This window comes from Phallusia mammillata, chromosome 5 (assembly GCF_965637545.1).
Source record: "Phallusia mammillata chromosome 5, kaPhaMamm4.hap1.1, whole genome shotgun sequence".
Lineage (NCBI taxonomy): Eukaryota > Metazoa > Chordata > Ascidiacea > Phlebobranchia > Ascidiidae > Phallusia > Phallusia mammillata.
The window spans coordinates 20,573,581-20,589,833 of NC_137256.1; the positions used below are offsets into that span (position 1 = coordinate 20,573,581).

Below are 16,253 nucleotides of genomic sequence, written 5' to 3' on the forward strand. Positions count from 1 at the left end.
TGCGATAAATAAAAGTTACGACATTTTTAAGAAATCATTCTTGTTCTGGTGCGTCATTGCATTAAAAATTCCCAGCGTTTTTGTGAAATTTGATTTTTGTATTTTTACCGATATTGTTTCTGCACGCCTTGTTTTTGATTCATGTCAGTTTCAAAATTATTTTGCTTGTAGATTTTGTACCTTAACGTGCGTGCTACTGGGTACAGTTATTTGCGTTACAAACAAATATGGGCAAATAATTTTACTGCGTCAACAGAAATGAGTATTATGAAACAACTGTATCTAACATTAAAGCATGTGGCTAACAATCGAGGGGACCTTACATTGTTTCTTAACAACCTAACACACGGCTTACCATCAAGTAACTACGGTAGGCTACCTCGTCTTACCTCGGGTTTTATCATCTCAAATGGCTGATCATGAAGAAAAGCAGCCCTAAAAAAAGAAGACTAGAAAACCCAATCCAGCATGTCAATTTCTCAATGTTATAAATGTTAGTACCTTCACAAATTTTATTAAATCGTTCCAACCCTTAAACATGCCTCAAACCTCTTAATAAGGAGTGCAAGTGCCACTTGAAACTAACTGTAAATGGCATGTACATTTTTAGCCATAATAATCCATAGACTTTACAGTTGAGCAAAAATACCGGCCCCTAGTATTACAAATAAAACACAATATTTCAACTTTTCAGTAACGTTTATTGAACTTGGAAAAAATATCAGCACCACGTCACACACACAGTCCATGCACTCGAGGTCAGAGGTCATGTCGTGCTAAAAAATCGACTAACGAAGAGCACAAAGTTTTTGGTATAGTTCCGTGCATAACTTTGGCAAGCAAAGCGGTAGTTTAAAGTTATTATCATTTGCGAGTAATAACACGGTGTTGGGATTTTGGTACAATCACACAACATACTATAAGGAGGCGTTTTGGGAGATGCAAGCATCTAGAAAAAAAAAAAAAACTTTCAACAGTACGAAATGAAGAAACAACAAGAATATTATCACACAAAAACAAAGGCACACTTTCCTGTTCAACCATTCCGCTTAAGTAACATCTTAAAAATAAACAAAACTTGAATGAAAACGAAAACAAAAAAGGAACAGTGTTTTTAAGTGCTTGAAATTCACAAAAAATATTTTACAACTAAGTTTTCATTGTCATTGACATTTCTATATAAAGTTGTACCTATAGAAAATCACGCTAAAATTCGGTTTGGTAGAAGTGTACCAAAGTATTCAGGTTAGTGTTGTTTTCTTTAAGGAAAAGTTTCTTGTTGTAAAATAAAGTTGCGCAACTTGAAAAAAATGCAACGACAAAAATTATGCCATTTTTGTGTCGAATTAAAACTATTGTTTAAATGGAAAATTCTTCAACCACACACAAAAAAAACATTTTAAAAAGTGGCCGCAAAAAACAACAGCACCTTGTGAATAATGGCCTCCTGAAGAAAAATATAAAAAAGACACATGAACATTAACGCCTTTGCGCATATACACCACACACAAACACCCATGAGCAGCAGATCTCAGGAGAGCACGGTAATATTCCCAAGTCGTCGTACCAGGTCGTAAAAATAACGCACAGTCATTTACCAATCAACAGATGCATTAAAACCCGAACCAGGTGAAACCTTTGACATAATAATACGGACATGACGTCACAAACGTAGCTACGTCATAACTGTTGATGACGTCATAATAAACTCAAATTTTGACAAAGAAGCATGGTGCGCCCATCGCATTTACTTTGGTGCCTAAACTAAATATTCTTTTAAACAGCAAATTTTAACTGAGATGATTTGACAAAAACTTCACGCTTGGCTGCACGAAACTCGTTGGCAACCCGCTTTGCAGGCGAAATAAGTAACAGCTGTTGCTTTCCATAGTATGTTCCGCAATTCACAGTTTTGCACCGGTATACAATATATCGTATGTTGAAGCCCTATCAAGTTGCTTGCGAATTGTGTTTATCGATCAACGCCTCGAGTAGACGGATCTTCGCTTTCAAGTCCCGGTATTCCCCGTATTCGGTTGCCATGACGACGCGATCTGCGGCCAGCACGTGGCGGCCGTTCTGTTTCTCGAACTGCAAAAAAGCAATGCGTTTTACGATTAGGTACAGAAGTTGAATTTAACAAGCAATTTCCTAAGAGCAAATGCGGGCTTGGAGTTTGCCTTTATGCAGTCAACACTAAATTCAACACTAAATAAGGTTCGCATTGGGAAAACTTCAATAAATATCGCTTAAAACGTTTTTGTGACACATATAAATTAAAGTCAATTTTATGTATACTGCTAACGGTTCACTAAATAAACTAAAACGAAAAAGTATGATACAATTTACCTCTTTTTCAAAATCTCTTAGTCTCCTACGCAGCCTTTTCCTTTTTCCCTTTGCCTCTTTTTGCTGACGTAATAGTTCCGTAATGTTGAGGTCACCGGCTACATGACTGTAATTTATTAAACAATAGTAATTTGTTTGGAAACAATACAGCCAGCGGGTAACAAACTTTGCATTAGGTATTTTAAATCAACTGACCTTGGTTCTTTGGGGTCTCTTTCGAAACCGTGATTTACTTTTCCGCCACCAACCGGCGCTAGAGTGACCAACTGCGTCACGGCAAATTCTTCGGTGGTATCGTTTGGGTCCATAGTGAGCTCATAATCGTTCACAGGTTCGATATCGTCATATCGTCGATTCCCAGCGGCATGAAATGGTGGCGACATTGCGTCAACCATTAATCGTTTCACCATTCTGTAAAAAAACAAATAAAAATACTTTTGCATTAATAGCACCAACACAAAACAATTATGACTCCCTTTAGTTCAGTACTTAGGTAATTTTCGGTAAAAATAGAAGAAGTCTTTTATTTAATACTAAATTTAATTTTGCCAGTTTTAGGCGAATTTTATATTCCTAATTTTTTTACATCGAATGATTTTTTTGTGGAAACGGGTTTCCATATTGGGCATTAGATTTTTCATATTGTTCTATGCGTTCTAATTTTTCACGTTTTTGCAGTCTCCACAGTGCTCAGTCTTAGATGCAATACTCACTAGTCACCATAGGCGTCGATTTTTTAGCATGAATTTTCTTTTGTGGGGTGGCAAAATTTGATCAAGTAATTCCTCACGTGATCAAACCACACTACGTTAAACTTTAAGGTTTGTAGATGGCATTTCGCGGATATTGGCAGCGTATAACGTGTATTACTCTGTATGCATTCTTGCTTAACTTGGACGTAACAACTGTGAAAGTCACGTCACAAATCGTCCATCTAGTTGTGTAGTTATCATGTCACAATGTGTTAGTGATGTGTCACAATGCGTTAACGATGCGCAAAATGGGTTTTCCCCATGGGTTGTCTAAAAACAGTAAATATTTTGCGTTGCTTGCTTTGCACATGCTCGAAATATAGCGACCGCTACAAAGATCACATGTGAATGAAAGAAACGGATATATGTAAGGCACAAGTATAAATGCGGCCAGGCAATTTCTGGGGTGGCAGCATAGCTATTTTATAATGGCTGCCACCCCAGAGATTTTTACTGGGGGGCACGCCACCCCTGCCACCCCGGGAATCGACGCCTATGCCAGTCACTAACTTTAAACATTAACAATCACATAAGAGTTTAAACGAGATAAAACTCGGGTATTAAACCACTAACTAGGTAAAAATCAAGCTAACATAGCACAGGGTTACCGTATTTAAGTGGCCGAAATTTCTGATAATTAAAAAAAACACTTTACTGTAGAATACTGTACGCTAAAATTCCGGACTTGTTTGGAAAAAATATGTCGGACACAAAATTTCATATTCGATTTCCCAACATTTATGGAAAATGCCGGACATTTTTAACATACCTGTACCGGTCGTAGACGTGTCGCATTATTTCTTTTTCCTTTTTGGTCCCCGGTCGACCGTGCCGGCCTTCGTATCGAAGAAGCTCTTTTTGCATCGCAATTTTTTCTGCTCCTATCTGATCTCTCGTCATCAAGGTCAAGTCCTCTGGACGCGCTAAGAGAAAAAAAATCAGTTACAAGACATTCGTACGATTTAAATAAAATTTTATTTCTAATGGGTTTCATGGCTAAAATAAATATATAAAAGTCGACCATATCTTTTATGTTTTTATTCGACATTCGACGGGCTTTCCGCTGAGCCTGTGCAGCTCAGTTAGTAGAGCGCGAGTCCCGGAAAGACTCCAGTTTTGGGGTTCGAATCCCACCGCATGCTAGATTTTTCTTACCTGTGCCTTGCCATATGGGAATGCTTGGAAGACCGGCTTAATTAGGTATAACGCCTTCTATAGGGCTGGTTTATTATGATTTATCCTAACTTTGGTTTCAATATTGTAAGAAATCAGTACATGGGCTTCAGCACATCTTCTTACGTTCAAATATAAAGCGTTTCGACCTACCACTAGCTTTACGACTCATGTCGAGTGAAATCATAATCTCGTTCAATGTCACTGAAATTTCCTCTAGTTTTGTGTCATCTGGGACCAGGTTGTGGTTCTGTATTTTAGGCCTGAGAAAAAATAAAACATTTACCTCTTTATTAAAGGTCTGAAAAAAAACCTATACAATAACGTTTAGGATAAAACGCTGTCGATGACTGTTATGTCACACACATATAGCGTGGCAATAGGCAAGGGAAAAATTTCCATCCATATGTTTTATCCCTAAGGGAATCTAACCACCATAAAACAGACAAAACACCTCATAATGTTCGCAATATCCTCACACAATTTCCCCCTTTTTTAAAGATACAATTTACCCAAGTTTTTTTTGTTAAAAAACTAAATCTGCAAACTTGTCTCAAAACTAAAGACCAGATAAGGTTCTTGTAGTCAAATTTGTTAACAGTGTGTTATCAGTTAGTGAGCGAGGCATGGTGAAAAACAATTTGTACCATATCCCTAAGGACCATAAATTTCACCCTTAGGCCTCTACATCAGGGCATCTCAAACTGTGGGTTGCAACTCAAATTGGAGTCGCAAAATATAATTTTGGTGTCAGGAACATGCGTTATTATGTCATTGTCACAATAAACGGTATACATGCATAAATTTGTTGTTTAAACATCATTCATGTGTATAGGCTATACCCACCAAGGGGTCATGTAGAAATTTCAATCTAAAATGGGGTCGCAGAGCAAGAAAGTTTGGGAAGCCCTGATCTACATGACATTTTATGCGAACTTCTGGTTATTATTAAAAACCAAGCACAGCAAATTTTGATCGAGGACCTATACTAAGTACGTGAAAACTGACTGAACTTGGTACATTGTCTCCCAGTTACCTGGACAAGGAGGTTTCGTTGTCATGGTGATGATGCTTGTGGTGGTGATGATGGTGATGGTGGTGTTTCTGGTGTAGTTGGTGGTGATGCAAAAACTTTTCGTGTTGGGGAGGAGAGGACGGAGCCACATCCACATCATGAGGTAGGACATGTCCTGTGTAAGAAACAAGTCTTTAGAATCAAGTCAAGCTGGTCCGAAGCTCGGGTACCAAAGTACAAGCCTAAAACCAGTGGTGGAAAGCCATATTTTTGAGCCGGTTCTGTTACAAAAAGCATTGACAGTAACCAGTAATGCTAACCGGTTCGCTGATCTCATAAAATCAGCGTTTCGTGAGGCGGTTTTATAAAACCGGTGCAAACCGGCTGTAAAATACAACTTTTGTGATAGGACTGGCTGGCAAAAAAATGTTAATCCCACCATTGCCTGAAACCATACATAATTTTTTTAAAACAAAGCCCAGATTGGCATGAAAATTGGTAAAAATGATGACACAAATGAGTCAAAGTATTATGTCAGGCCGGAATCAAGCCATTTTTAACCCAGGTGGGAAGGCAACATGATTATAAAAGCCCAATCTGACTAACTTTAACAGAGGTCACAAGTCAAGAAGACTTTATCTGTGACCATAAAGCAAATTAAATTTTACATTTACTTTGCACATTCTGGTGGTGTCGGGGACTTAAACAAAGCCTTACAGGCCACCATGTTTTTGTAGCTTGAGTGTATGAACCCCATACGTTGAGTTTTTTATTGGATGACACAACAATGTATGCCCAGCCAAAACAAACAGACAAGGCCAAATTTATTGTTTAGCAGCAGAAACAACAAACAGCGAGATTGATTGTGACAGGGATGTCCAGTTATTGTTATAACCTAATGAAAAGAGCTATAAAAAGAAGCCAAAAATTTTCACATGCAATAGGGTTTAATCATAAACAGTATATGTTACCTCTTATGTGGTTATTGTTGTAGGTCTCATTAGGAACCATTATTGTTGGGTAACTTTCCTCATCTGTTGACCAAGCGTCTCGCCATCTATTATGAAAACACAAAATGTAGTATAATGAACATTTTTGAAACAAGAGCATTGCTGATAGGTTAAGAAGCAAAGATCAAGATTAAGTTGAGTTTATTTTGCTTGATGAAAGAATTATAGTGACAAAATTGCACAAAACAAAATTAACAAGCCAAAACAGTAAGGCCACAATTGGTAGATGATGGTTGAATGTGCTGCAGCTAGACTATAAAGTTTGTTTTGCATGAACGCCATACACACTACAAGATAAAGCAGAATTGTTTTCTAACATAAGGACATTTTTCTGACTAACAAAAAAAATAAAAACAGTTATTCAAATATTGAAATCACCAGTCGGCGGAAAAAGGTGTTTTTTCTGATCATTGGAATAATAAAGATCAATATGTTAATGTACCTGGATGGACTAGCTTCCGGCGAAATACTTTCACTTTGCACAGCATTAGTTGTCACAGTGTGTTTGGGTTGAGGTACATTGATTGGTTCAGACATGTTCATATGTTTGCTAGCTCTTGACTGTGAACACAAAACGAGGAATTAAACACACAAAAATGACGAACAAATAGAAAATGAAAACATACTAAAAATAAAAGACTTGTTTTGAAATTCACAGAATTTTAAATGCAATCAACCCCTTTTTTTATAATTTTTTTGCACAATATTATTGAAATAACAAATTTGCTATTTGAATTTTTTTAATTATATCAAATATAAAATTTTTCAAATGTGAAAAAAGAAATTGAGTAGATTTAATGCATATTCATTAAACACAGTTGAAAACATCTAAATTTATATAATTTTAACTCGAAAAACTAAACAATGCTTTTTGCACTATTGATAAACTAAGTAATATTGGCTGCTTGATACTTTATAATTTTTGAAAAAAAATACTTTCACTCAATGTTAAACAAACTGTCTTATTTTCTAAGCCACTTTTACATCAGCCAGCTTCAAATCAACATGAAACTTCACACCATAATATCGTCATGTTTATACACGATACAGTCTCTTTGTTTCTGCCAGCTTCTACCATGTTCCACTGAAAAACCTGTGTTCAAACACAACTGTACACCGTAACATAACACCTGAGCAGAGACGGCATCAATACTTTTTCTCATTCCTGTCATCTGATCTTAGCAGAGGGAGGTACCAACCAGGTAGACGTCAATTTACTGTGGTAATCTTAACCTACACACGCTCTGCGTTCCCAGAACCCAAGTCAGAGGTTACAAATGTTCTCACTGCCTGTGGCCAGTATGTGTTGTTTTTCTCATAGTAATATGGATTAGGAAAAGTGTTTAGAGATGTTGCAGAAACTTCCCCTTTGTTTTAAAAATACACATAAACATGGTAATATTCACTTGCAGATATATAATCTTTTTGTAAGTTTCTGATCCTTTAATGTTGTACAAGACTTCAAAAGAACTTCAAAAACTAAACAATATGCAACTCAGTTCTGCCCAAGCTTAATTTTTTCATTTTCTAGTAATCTACCAGTTTTAAGTGACACTGTGAACTGTTTAAAGTCTTTGAAACTCTTAATTTGCTTTGATCCAACATAAAATTTCTGCAAAAAACTAAAATGCAACACCTTTAAATCAGTGTGTATATTAGGCTAAGTCAAAATACAAATAACTAAGTCAAATAACAGATTGTAACCCGCCGCAAAGCTTCTTAACATATATATAACAAATTGCAGAAAAACAATAGCTTTTCTTTGAATTGTGTTTTTTTGTACTGTACTAAGAAACCACTGAAAAACAATTCACTAGCCACATGTTATTCTCTGCGGCAAACAGAACCTGCCACAAAGCACGTTGCAGCCATTTGTTTTCCAGCTGGTGCAGAAAACAAAATACGGATATTGCTGAACTATGCGCCAAAGGAAATTGTTTGCAGACAGTCGCTCATAGTTGAATAATGACTACTCATTGATAGTACCTGACAGACAAACAGTAGTAAGCTATTATGCAAAACTATCTGTCAAATTTGTAGGCTTTTGCTGCATAAGACAAAACTTTTATGTGTGATTACAAATTTAAAACCAAAATACGGGTACAAGAATATATTGTTGCAGCAAAAAATATGTTTTTAATAGTTGAATATAAACTGGCAGTCAAATAGATACTTGTGCTTAAAATATACCTTGCTAAACCTGTTGGGACAAATGTTCTAGAATTGTAGATATAGATGTACAGGTGGTTCAACTTACAAATTAAGCACTGGTCAACTGTGTACAATTAAGTAAAGACTGTTTTTGTGAACACTTTCACTGTTAAATGCTTTCATTGCTAAAAAAATGCTTTCATTGCAAATCGCTTTCATTTTCTAAATGCTAAAAAACATATTTCACAACTCATTATTATTTTGTTCAACACCATTTAAGCAAAATCCATTGAATATGCAGAAATACTTCAGCTTGACCTAAAAAAATCTTGCTTCATTGACTTGGGCATTCTGAGAAGTCACATGATATAACTGGCAACTTTGATATTGGAACTAGCCTTCTTTGGTAAAACATTGACAGATATTAATTGTGCTGACTTCGGCACCAGCTTATAGAGGTCAAAGGCCAAAGAATGGAATCATGGTCCAAACGACCCACCATGTTCTTACATAGTAACGCTAGTATGAAGTTTTAGTACCACCAAAGTACACCAAATTTGACAATGTATGTATGACAAACAACTGTAAAGACGGATTTGTAATGAAGACATTATAGGTATATTTCAAATTTATTACATTTTCAAATGCCTAAAAATTTAAATTTATGTTGCAAAAGTATGTAGAGTTCAATAAAAGGTCAACTGATAGAGAGCTAAAAACTGTTATCAATTTGTCTTTCTTTTAATAATTTGCCGAAATTTTGTCATCCTGTGTAATGCTTGACTATATCTTATAAACTTTCAAAATTCTTTGTCTCTGCTATGCATAAGACTTATCTCTAAAAGAACCTGTAAAAAGGAAATATTAAAACACAGCTTACCATGGATGGCGAGTGTTTGCTGTCCTTCTTTCTCCGTTTTTTCGTTTTGCTTTGCTTATTTACCAGAGTTCTTGGCAGCGGCTTAGGTCGAACAACTTCCTCAGTCTGCATGACTTCCGATAGATCGAGTCGAGGCACCTGTGTGATGTCACAAACCATATCGCTCTCTTCAAGTGGTTCCGAGAGATCAAGTTTTGGAATAAACACATCTCTGGTGTCAAAGTTCCCAAAATGTTTTTGAACTAACGCCAAATCCTCTTCAGCTGTCAGACAGCCAGAGTCAGGAGTAGTTACCATGGTAACTGAGGAAATGGCCACCGGGTGGAGTTCTGAGTTGTGTATGAAATCTGTAGAAATCCTATGTTCCACAGTGGTAGGTGTGTCAAGTTCGCTGGAAGACTGTATGTCTGTGAAGCGCTCAGCACTCGATGGAGCCTCACAGTTCCAGTCTTCCTCAGAAATTCTTCAAGTTAAAACAAAAATAAAACTGTTATTGCCAGGGATAACAGGACACTTGACTCGATAACAAATGTTTTTTTCAGTGTCCTTGCTGCTTTATGAACATTCAACAATGAAAATTGGATAAAGTGACAATGCAAAAAAAATTGATGTGCTGTTAATAATTTGTTAATCTTTTAATGATTTTATATTAAAGTGGGTATTGTTTTACATGTACCATTCACAATGTCTTTATCAGAATACTGTATTAATACAGTCATAAAATATGTCTTGAAATGTATAATATATACACTACATCAATGGTTCTCAACCTTTCGTGGACTGTGGTCCCCTAAAAGCAACTTTTGGGCCTCATGGCCCCCTTCAAGTAACCCTGTAGGACCTGTGACCCCCTTAAAATGTAAATGGCAATCTCATGTTGGAATTCGGTACTAATTTCGGCTTGCAACAGGTCGAATAGAGTAAACAAGAATCCGTAATCGTGAAAAGCCTCAAAATAGACAAATAGTATGCGCAGTAGTCGATTAAATTAGGGAATAATGTTAAAAAGAAAATGGCTTTTAGTGGGTGTTTCTGGGGAATCTCCACCTGTGGCTCTCCGGAACACAGCTCGTGGCCCCCTGGAGGAGGGCATGGGCCCTGGTTGAGAACCACTGCACTACATTCTCAGTTATAAACTAAAATAGCTTTCTTTAGATTTCAAAGTGTGCTGCTTGTTAGACATACATAATACAACAATTTCTAAAAAAACTACCTTCTTTGTCGGGAAGGCTTCCTTCTTGTGGGCCCCTTGTTTCTGCCAGCCGTTACCGATGGCAACAAATGATCTATGATGGCATTGTCACTTTCATAGATGTCAAGGGGGAAAAGTGACTCATCACCTTCTATGCACGAACTTGTAGATGATGAGTCAGCATTAAATAAATGCTTCTTGACAGTATTACGAATTGTGTCTTCAACAATAACATTGTCTGTTGTTTCTTCTGAGGTTTGTTCTATAAACAACAATAAAAATAAAAACTTGTATCATTATTTTTACAAAATATTGTCTTTAATATTTTTAGGAACAATTATAGAAATTTGTCTGGGAGTTAACTTGACTGAAAACCAAACTGCAAGAAACCTTACACAAATAAACACATTTTGTTGAAGAAATTGAGACATTAGGTGACACTGTCATTATCAATACAATGAAACATAAAATACTATCACAATATCAGACAGTTTTGTTTTTGTTCAAGCTTTCCACGTATGTAGAAATTGTTCTATAAAATCTTAATTTTTTAACATTGCTTATATTTTTTGTTACAGAACAGTACAAAGACAAAAAATGGCAACCATTCTAAAGGACAACTTGCCATCTTCGTCAGAAAACTCTCCGGAACTTAAAGTCATCTGATTTTCATGAATTGAATTTCTTAGCGACTCGCAGCGCTGGGGCACAACAGGTTCAGAGGGCTCTTCGGACACCTCAGTTCCAACTACATTATGCTGTGGGACAGGTGGTGGAGGTAAAGGGCGGGCTTGTAATGGAACTGGTGGCGCAGGACGAGCAGGTTTCGTGCTCACTGTCGAATCAAGGGAAGGCATTGCCAGATAGCCTTGGTCGTCGGAATTGTCACAAATTATGTCAGTTGTAAGTAAAAGTCTGCAAGCAAAAATAAACAATATATTGTCAAAATATTTCCAAGCACACAACTTTGGCAGGGATTAATAACAGTGAGATACGGCCAGAAAAAAAACATAATCATTAGATTTAATGTCGAATTGCTAGTATTGTAAGATCCAAAGTAGTCAACTATTTATTGCTGTCCATTATGACAAATTATGCAATGATACTTGAATTCATTTAATATATATTATGTCCAATATGGCCCTAGCCAGGTCTTTTTTAAGGTTTGGGTTGGGTGACCGCTAAGTAGTTTTAAGAGACCGCATGTGTTTCATTTAAATACCAAAAAATACCCATATTTGCTTAAACGAATTATTTATTAGGCTACTGGCAAATTTTGGGAAACCGCTGGAGAAATTTAAACGGTCCCCCAAAACACCTTAAAAAAACACTGCCCTAGCAACCTTTATCTTTAAAGTTATCACAAAGTTAAAGGCTCCTACAAATTCCAACAAAAAGACATCATAAACAATAAATGTACAGTGCTTTAGGGTAATTATGTTGTTTACCAAAGTTCAATACAAAAAACTAAAATGGCAAAAACTTTTTTTTAATAAAAATTAAAAAAAATCTCCAAACTAACCTTTCAAATGCACCGTTGGCTGTAGCCTGTTCTTCAAGTCCTTCTATTCCGGATGAAATTCTAAAAGCGTTGGGTCCAAATACAACAGCAAGACCAGTTACGTTCATTCGATTCTTGGTATTTTGCATGACAAGTTGTAGAAACGATAACAAGTATTGCAAGGTGCATCTGTGAGCGACTGGCCACTTTTCCATACATGATCTATTAATGCATTTACTTAAATAGGTTGAGTTCATTTTCTATTTACCCGGGTATTATTAAATATAGCCACACTATCAAACTTGAAAAATCACCAAGCCGAAAATAGCTGCACAGGCTTAAAACATTGTAGAGGGCAGAGCTGTTGGGCAAAATATTTTTAAAGCGGTAATTTGTTTGTTTTCCTGACAGGTATTGGCACAGTGCATGGCTTTGCCCAGCAATATAGGGAGTACAGTTATTTACATTAAGTATGCCAGGCCCATTTGAACGCATTATACTGAATCAAATTCAAGACAGTCTCCCAAGAATTCCCATAAGGCATAACAAAGGCTAGAAAAAGCCTAGCCAGCGGTGCTATTCTAAAAAAAAAACTTTTTTTTTTAAACCCACCTAAAGCTGGCGGCAAAACTCTCATCGGAAACACATCTGGCTTCTTTTGACAGTTTAAGAATTTCTGTTGGTATCAGCGGAATAGGTAATTGCCGAAGAAACTGCTTAAGTACGTTGGCAGCTGTATGTCCATCCACCTCTGTTGCTATGGTTACAGAGTGTTCTTCGTTGGTGCTTGAGTATTTTTCAAATGCTTCTCTCAATCGAGATGTGTTTGATCCTGAAGCTGATATCCTGGTGTCAAAAATGAGGTTTTTAAAAAGGGTGATTGATAGATCAATACCTAAATGGGCCAGACAAAAATAGGCCAGAATTATATCCCCACATTTTCCTGCTCATTGTTTTGTCTGTGTTTGATTTAATTTGGACAGTTTTATCGATTATACTCCACAACACACCAATTTTAGTTAATGAAACTTATCTGAAACTGAGACAAAATGCCTTACTGAAACAGGACTACTTACCTGACAAAAATCGATTCTAAAACAACATCCAACATTTCAGCTACCGGTAATTTTATAGCAATACAGTAACAACCTAAGTACGCTCACTAAACAGGATCACTCTTATACTCACTACCATAAAGCTAAATGATGTCCCAAAGGCATTGAATGACGTTAGAAACTATGACATTACTTTAAAGTAAAACGCCCTTCAGACTTCATATCAATCAAAGGCATCCCTAATACAATATAAAACTTGGAGGTGACAGGTCCCAAGGGATGCAAAAATAACTTTTCTCTCAACCTGCTAGTTCCTTAAGCTCTCCCTGGAGCTCAGCCATCTTAACCCACAGACTGTCCTCTGTCAACACAATGCCCGGTATAGAACTTACTACGTAAATGACTAATCCTACATTGTCTCTATGGACAACTGTCTAAAACCAAAATATATTTTTGTAGGATTTTTGTAGGATTTTTGTAGGTTTGTAGGATTAGTGAGAATTGATTAAATGCAGGGGTACACAACCTTTTCTCTATGACAGCCACATCGCAGATATTTATTTAACCAATGGCCACCAAGTGTCTCTGTTTTGGCTTATGAAACACTGATGAAAAGAAATAGGTTTATCTCATATATACACTATATATATATTTAATGGCACATGAAAAGTCAAGATCGATTTCTAACTAGACTAGCAAACAGGCTTTATTGTTTATGACATCAAAATCTATATTGTGACACTTTTGTGGTGACTTTTTTTGCATTGTTTGCACACAATAGGGATATAAAAATTCAGACACATATGACTAATAGGTTTATAAAACTTTTTTCAGTCCCACAAAATCTATTTGGAACAGTTTGAAATCCAAACATATAATAAATAAAGTTTTACTTATGTCACAGCCGCCAGTACAGATATTTAAGCATAGATTGTCCACACGCAAGTTGTGCAACTTTACAAAAAATGGTGTCAAATATTGAACAGAACATGCTGCATACAAAAAAGAGTCTTCAATTTTGCGAACTATGAACCGGAGCTTCTTCTTCACCGGTTTACCCAATGACCCAAACAGGTCAAATACGGTCTCAAATATCACTAACAGGTGATTGTTTGAATGACAGTGACGTCAGTTAATGCAGTAAATATTGATCAGGTTTTTACCAAGGTCGGATATAACCAACAAAACACATAAAATTTCTGTTGCTAGGCAACAAAACAGTAGTCAGATGACTAAGCTGTTTATGGATTTAAATTTGCAGTATTACGTACTGACTTTTTTACAAAATATTTACCATAAACCAGTGGTAACATTAAACACACACATATATATATATATATATATATATACTTCCAGAAAATTATGTTCCTGTAAATGTCTTGGCAAAACAATATTTGATGTACAACAACACCACAACATCCAAACACTTTTTTTTTACTTTTCTCCAACAAGTATATATTTGTTTTAGTGACATACTAAAGTATTGTCACATAAACCTACCTAAAGATTCCCTCCAAATCTAGATGTTCCTCTTTAATGAACTTGCAGATATCTTTTACCACATATGGTACATTGTCATCTTCAGTTAAACACAAATCAGTCAATGGCACCCCAAACACCTGCAATAATATACCAGCCATTTATTACAGTTACAACTGTAATTATATGAGTCATTAAGTTACCATATGCAAGAGGTCGTAAAAGTACTATTAACTCCCACAAACTCAGAATTTATTAACAATTTTATACTCTGGTTTGAAATAAAATGTAAAATGATTGGTTATAAAATAAACCACACTTTTATGATGGTATTTGTGATATAGTTGCAAATTAAATTGAAGTTGTAAAAGCATAGAGCCAATAATATGAACTTGTTTTCTTAACATTTTTTAATACAGTTCTGAATGATTACTTTACGCACATACAACATTGATTAGCATAGCAATTTTAAAAGTACACAAACACCATTGTACCAATCAATTTCCTCTCAAAACTTTGTAAAATTGACATGCAAAAGTTAGTGTAAACATATTTTATCACAAATAAAAGTGAATTTTTTAGAAGAAAGTGACTATTTTAAAAGACTTCAGATAAGTTACATTTTTTGCTAACAACACAGAACTGTCTTACATGCCACACAGCCCTAACTCAAAGTCCCCAAAACAACTGTGTCAACTTTTTATCTGTGTTGAAAAAAGAGACAGTCAATTATGGGAAATACTACACTCAGGAGCCCTTAGCAATACAGAAACAATATCTACAATCATACCTTTGATAGGGCGTTGTTTTTATCCGTCTGTGCGGCCAAGGACGCTTTTTTCGGCCCTAATTGTCCAGTTAGCATTTTTCTCACGCCTACTTCCAAAGAGGTGCGCATATTTTCAATCATGGCGTCCATTGTAACTACGAGTTACTGAAGACATCAACAGCGCCTTTTATTAGACGCCGCGCCTAGTAACATTATACCGGATCTGAAAAAAGGAAAAGATCAAATGTTTTGAGCGACTCCCAATGCGAAGAGATTGCTTGTTTTGGACACCCAAGCATGCCAAACACAATGGAAGGTAACTTAAGTAAATAACACATCGTGTGTGCGCAGAGCACGAAATGATTCCCTAGTATAAACGTCTACTTTTTGGCAACACATTCAGTATTTATTTTTTTAAAAAGGTTACCCAGAAGACTCATACAAAATTAATCAAACATGATGCCAAAGTTCTTGTTTAAGTTGCAAATTATGATATCTTGCACGCATATTTATTTAATTATGTAGGCCTACTACACTAGCATTTGGGTAGGCGCAATTTAGGCACAAACCAAATTAGTTCTGGTATATTTTCCAGCAACCACTCATAGCCTACAGTTGCAGGCATTTAAATGGTAATCTACTTGATGAAAATGAAGTTTGCCAAGTAACCGATGTAGGCCTACAACAAATTTTAAACTTCATTTCGAGCCCGGCGGTTTGCAGTCCGTAAATTTCACATCACGTACGTTGTCATCGCGTTATCGATTAGCTTTAAGTGAGTCTGACGTTTGTCCAAGACGTAGGGAATACACACGGGAACAGCAATTACTACGCTGTTTTGTGACACCATGAACTCAAAGTTTATTTAATGAACATGCTTATTGCCCTGTTTTGCCCTGTTTTCAAGTCACTCCGTTGCCACTTGAA

At 36.2% G+C, this 16,253-nt stretch overlaps 1 protein-coding gene across 2 annotated transcripts; it reads right to left on the reverse strand.

Moving 5' to 3' along the window:
* Positions 1–680: 680 nt before the first annotated feature.
* LOC145229066 (protein FAM13A-like) lies at positions 681–15,623 on the reverse strand. Of its 2 annotated transcripts, none has more exons than XM_080094322.1 (15): positions 15,348–15,623; positions 14,579–14,697; positions 12,636–12,869; positions 12,045–12,245; positions 11,148–11,437; positions 10,544–10,784; positions 9,331–9,793; positions 6,742–6,860; positions 6,261–6,346; positions 5,311–5,464; positions 4,428–4,537; positions 3,871–4,024; positions 2,545–2,760; positions 2,350–2,455; positions 681–2,091 (listed from the first exon to the last, which is right to left on the reverse strand). In XM_080094322.1, the coding sequence occupies exons 1-15, from the start codon at positions 15,474–15,476 to the stop codon at positions 1,951–1,953; spliced, it is 2,763 nt and encodes a 920-aa protein (XP_079950448.1). In that variant the 5' UTR covers positions 15,477–15,623; the 3' UTR covers positions 681–1,950. The 2 variants fall into 2 exon arrangements, with proteins under 2 accessions (XP_079950448.1, XP_079950449.1); XM_080094323.1 differs by having other exon boundaries at positions 12,045–12,104; positions 15,348–15,573.
* Between the last annotated feature and the right edge of the window lie 630 nt (positions 15,624–16,253).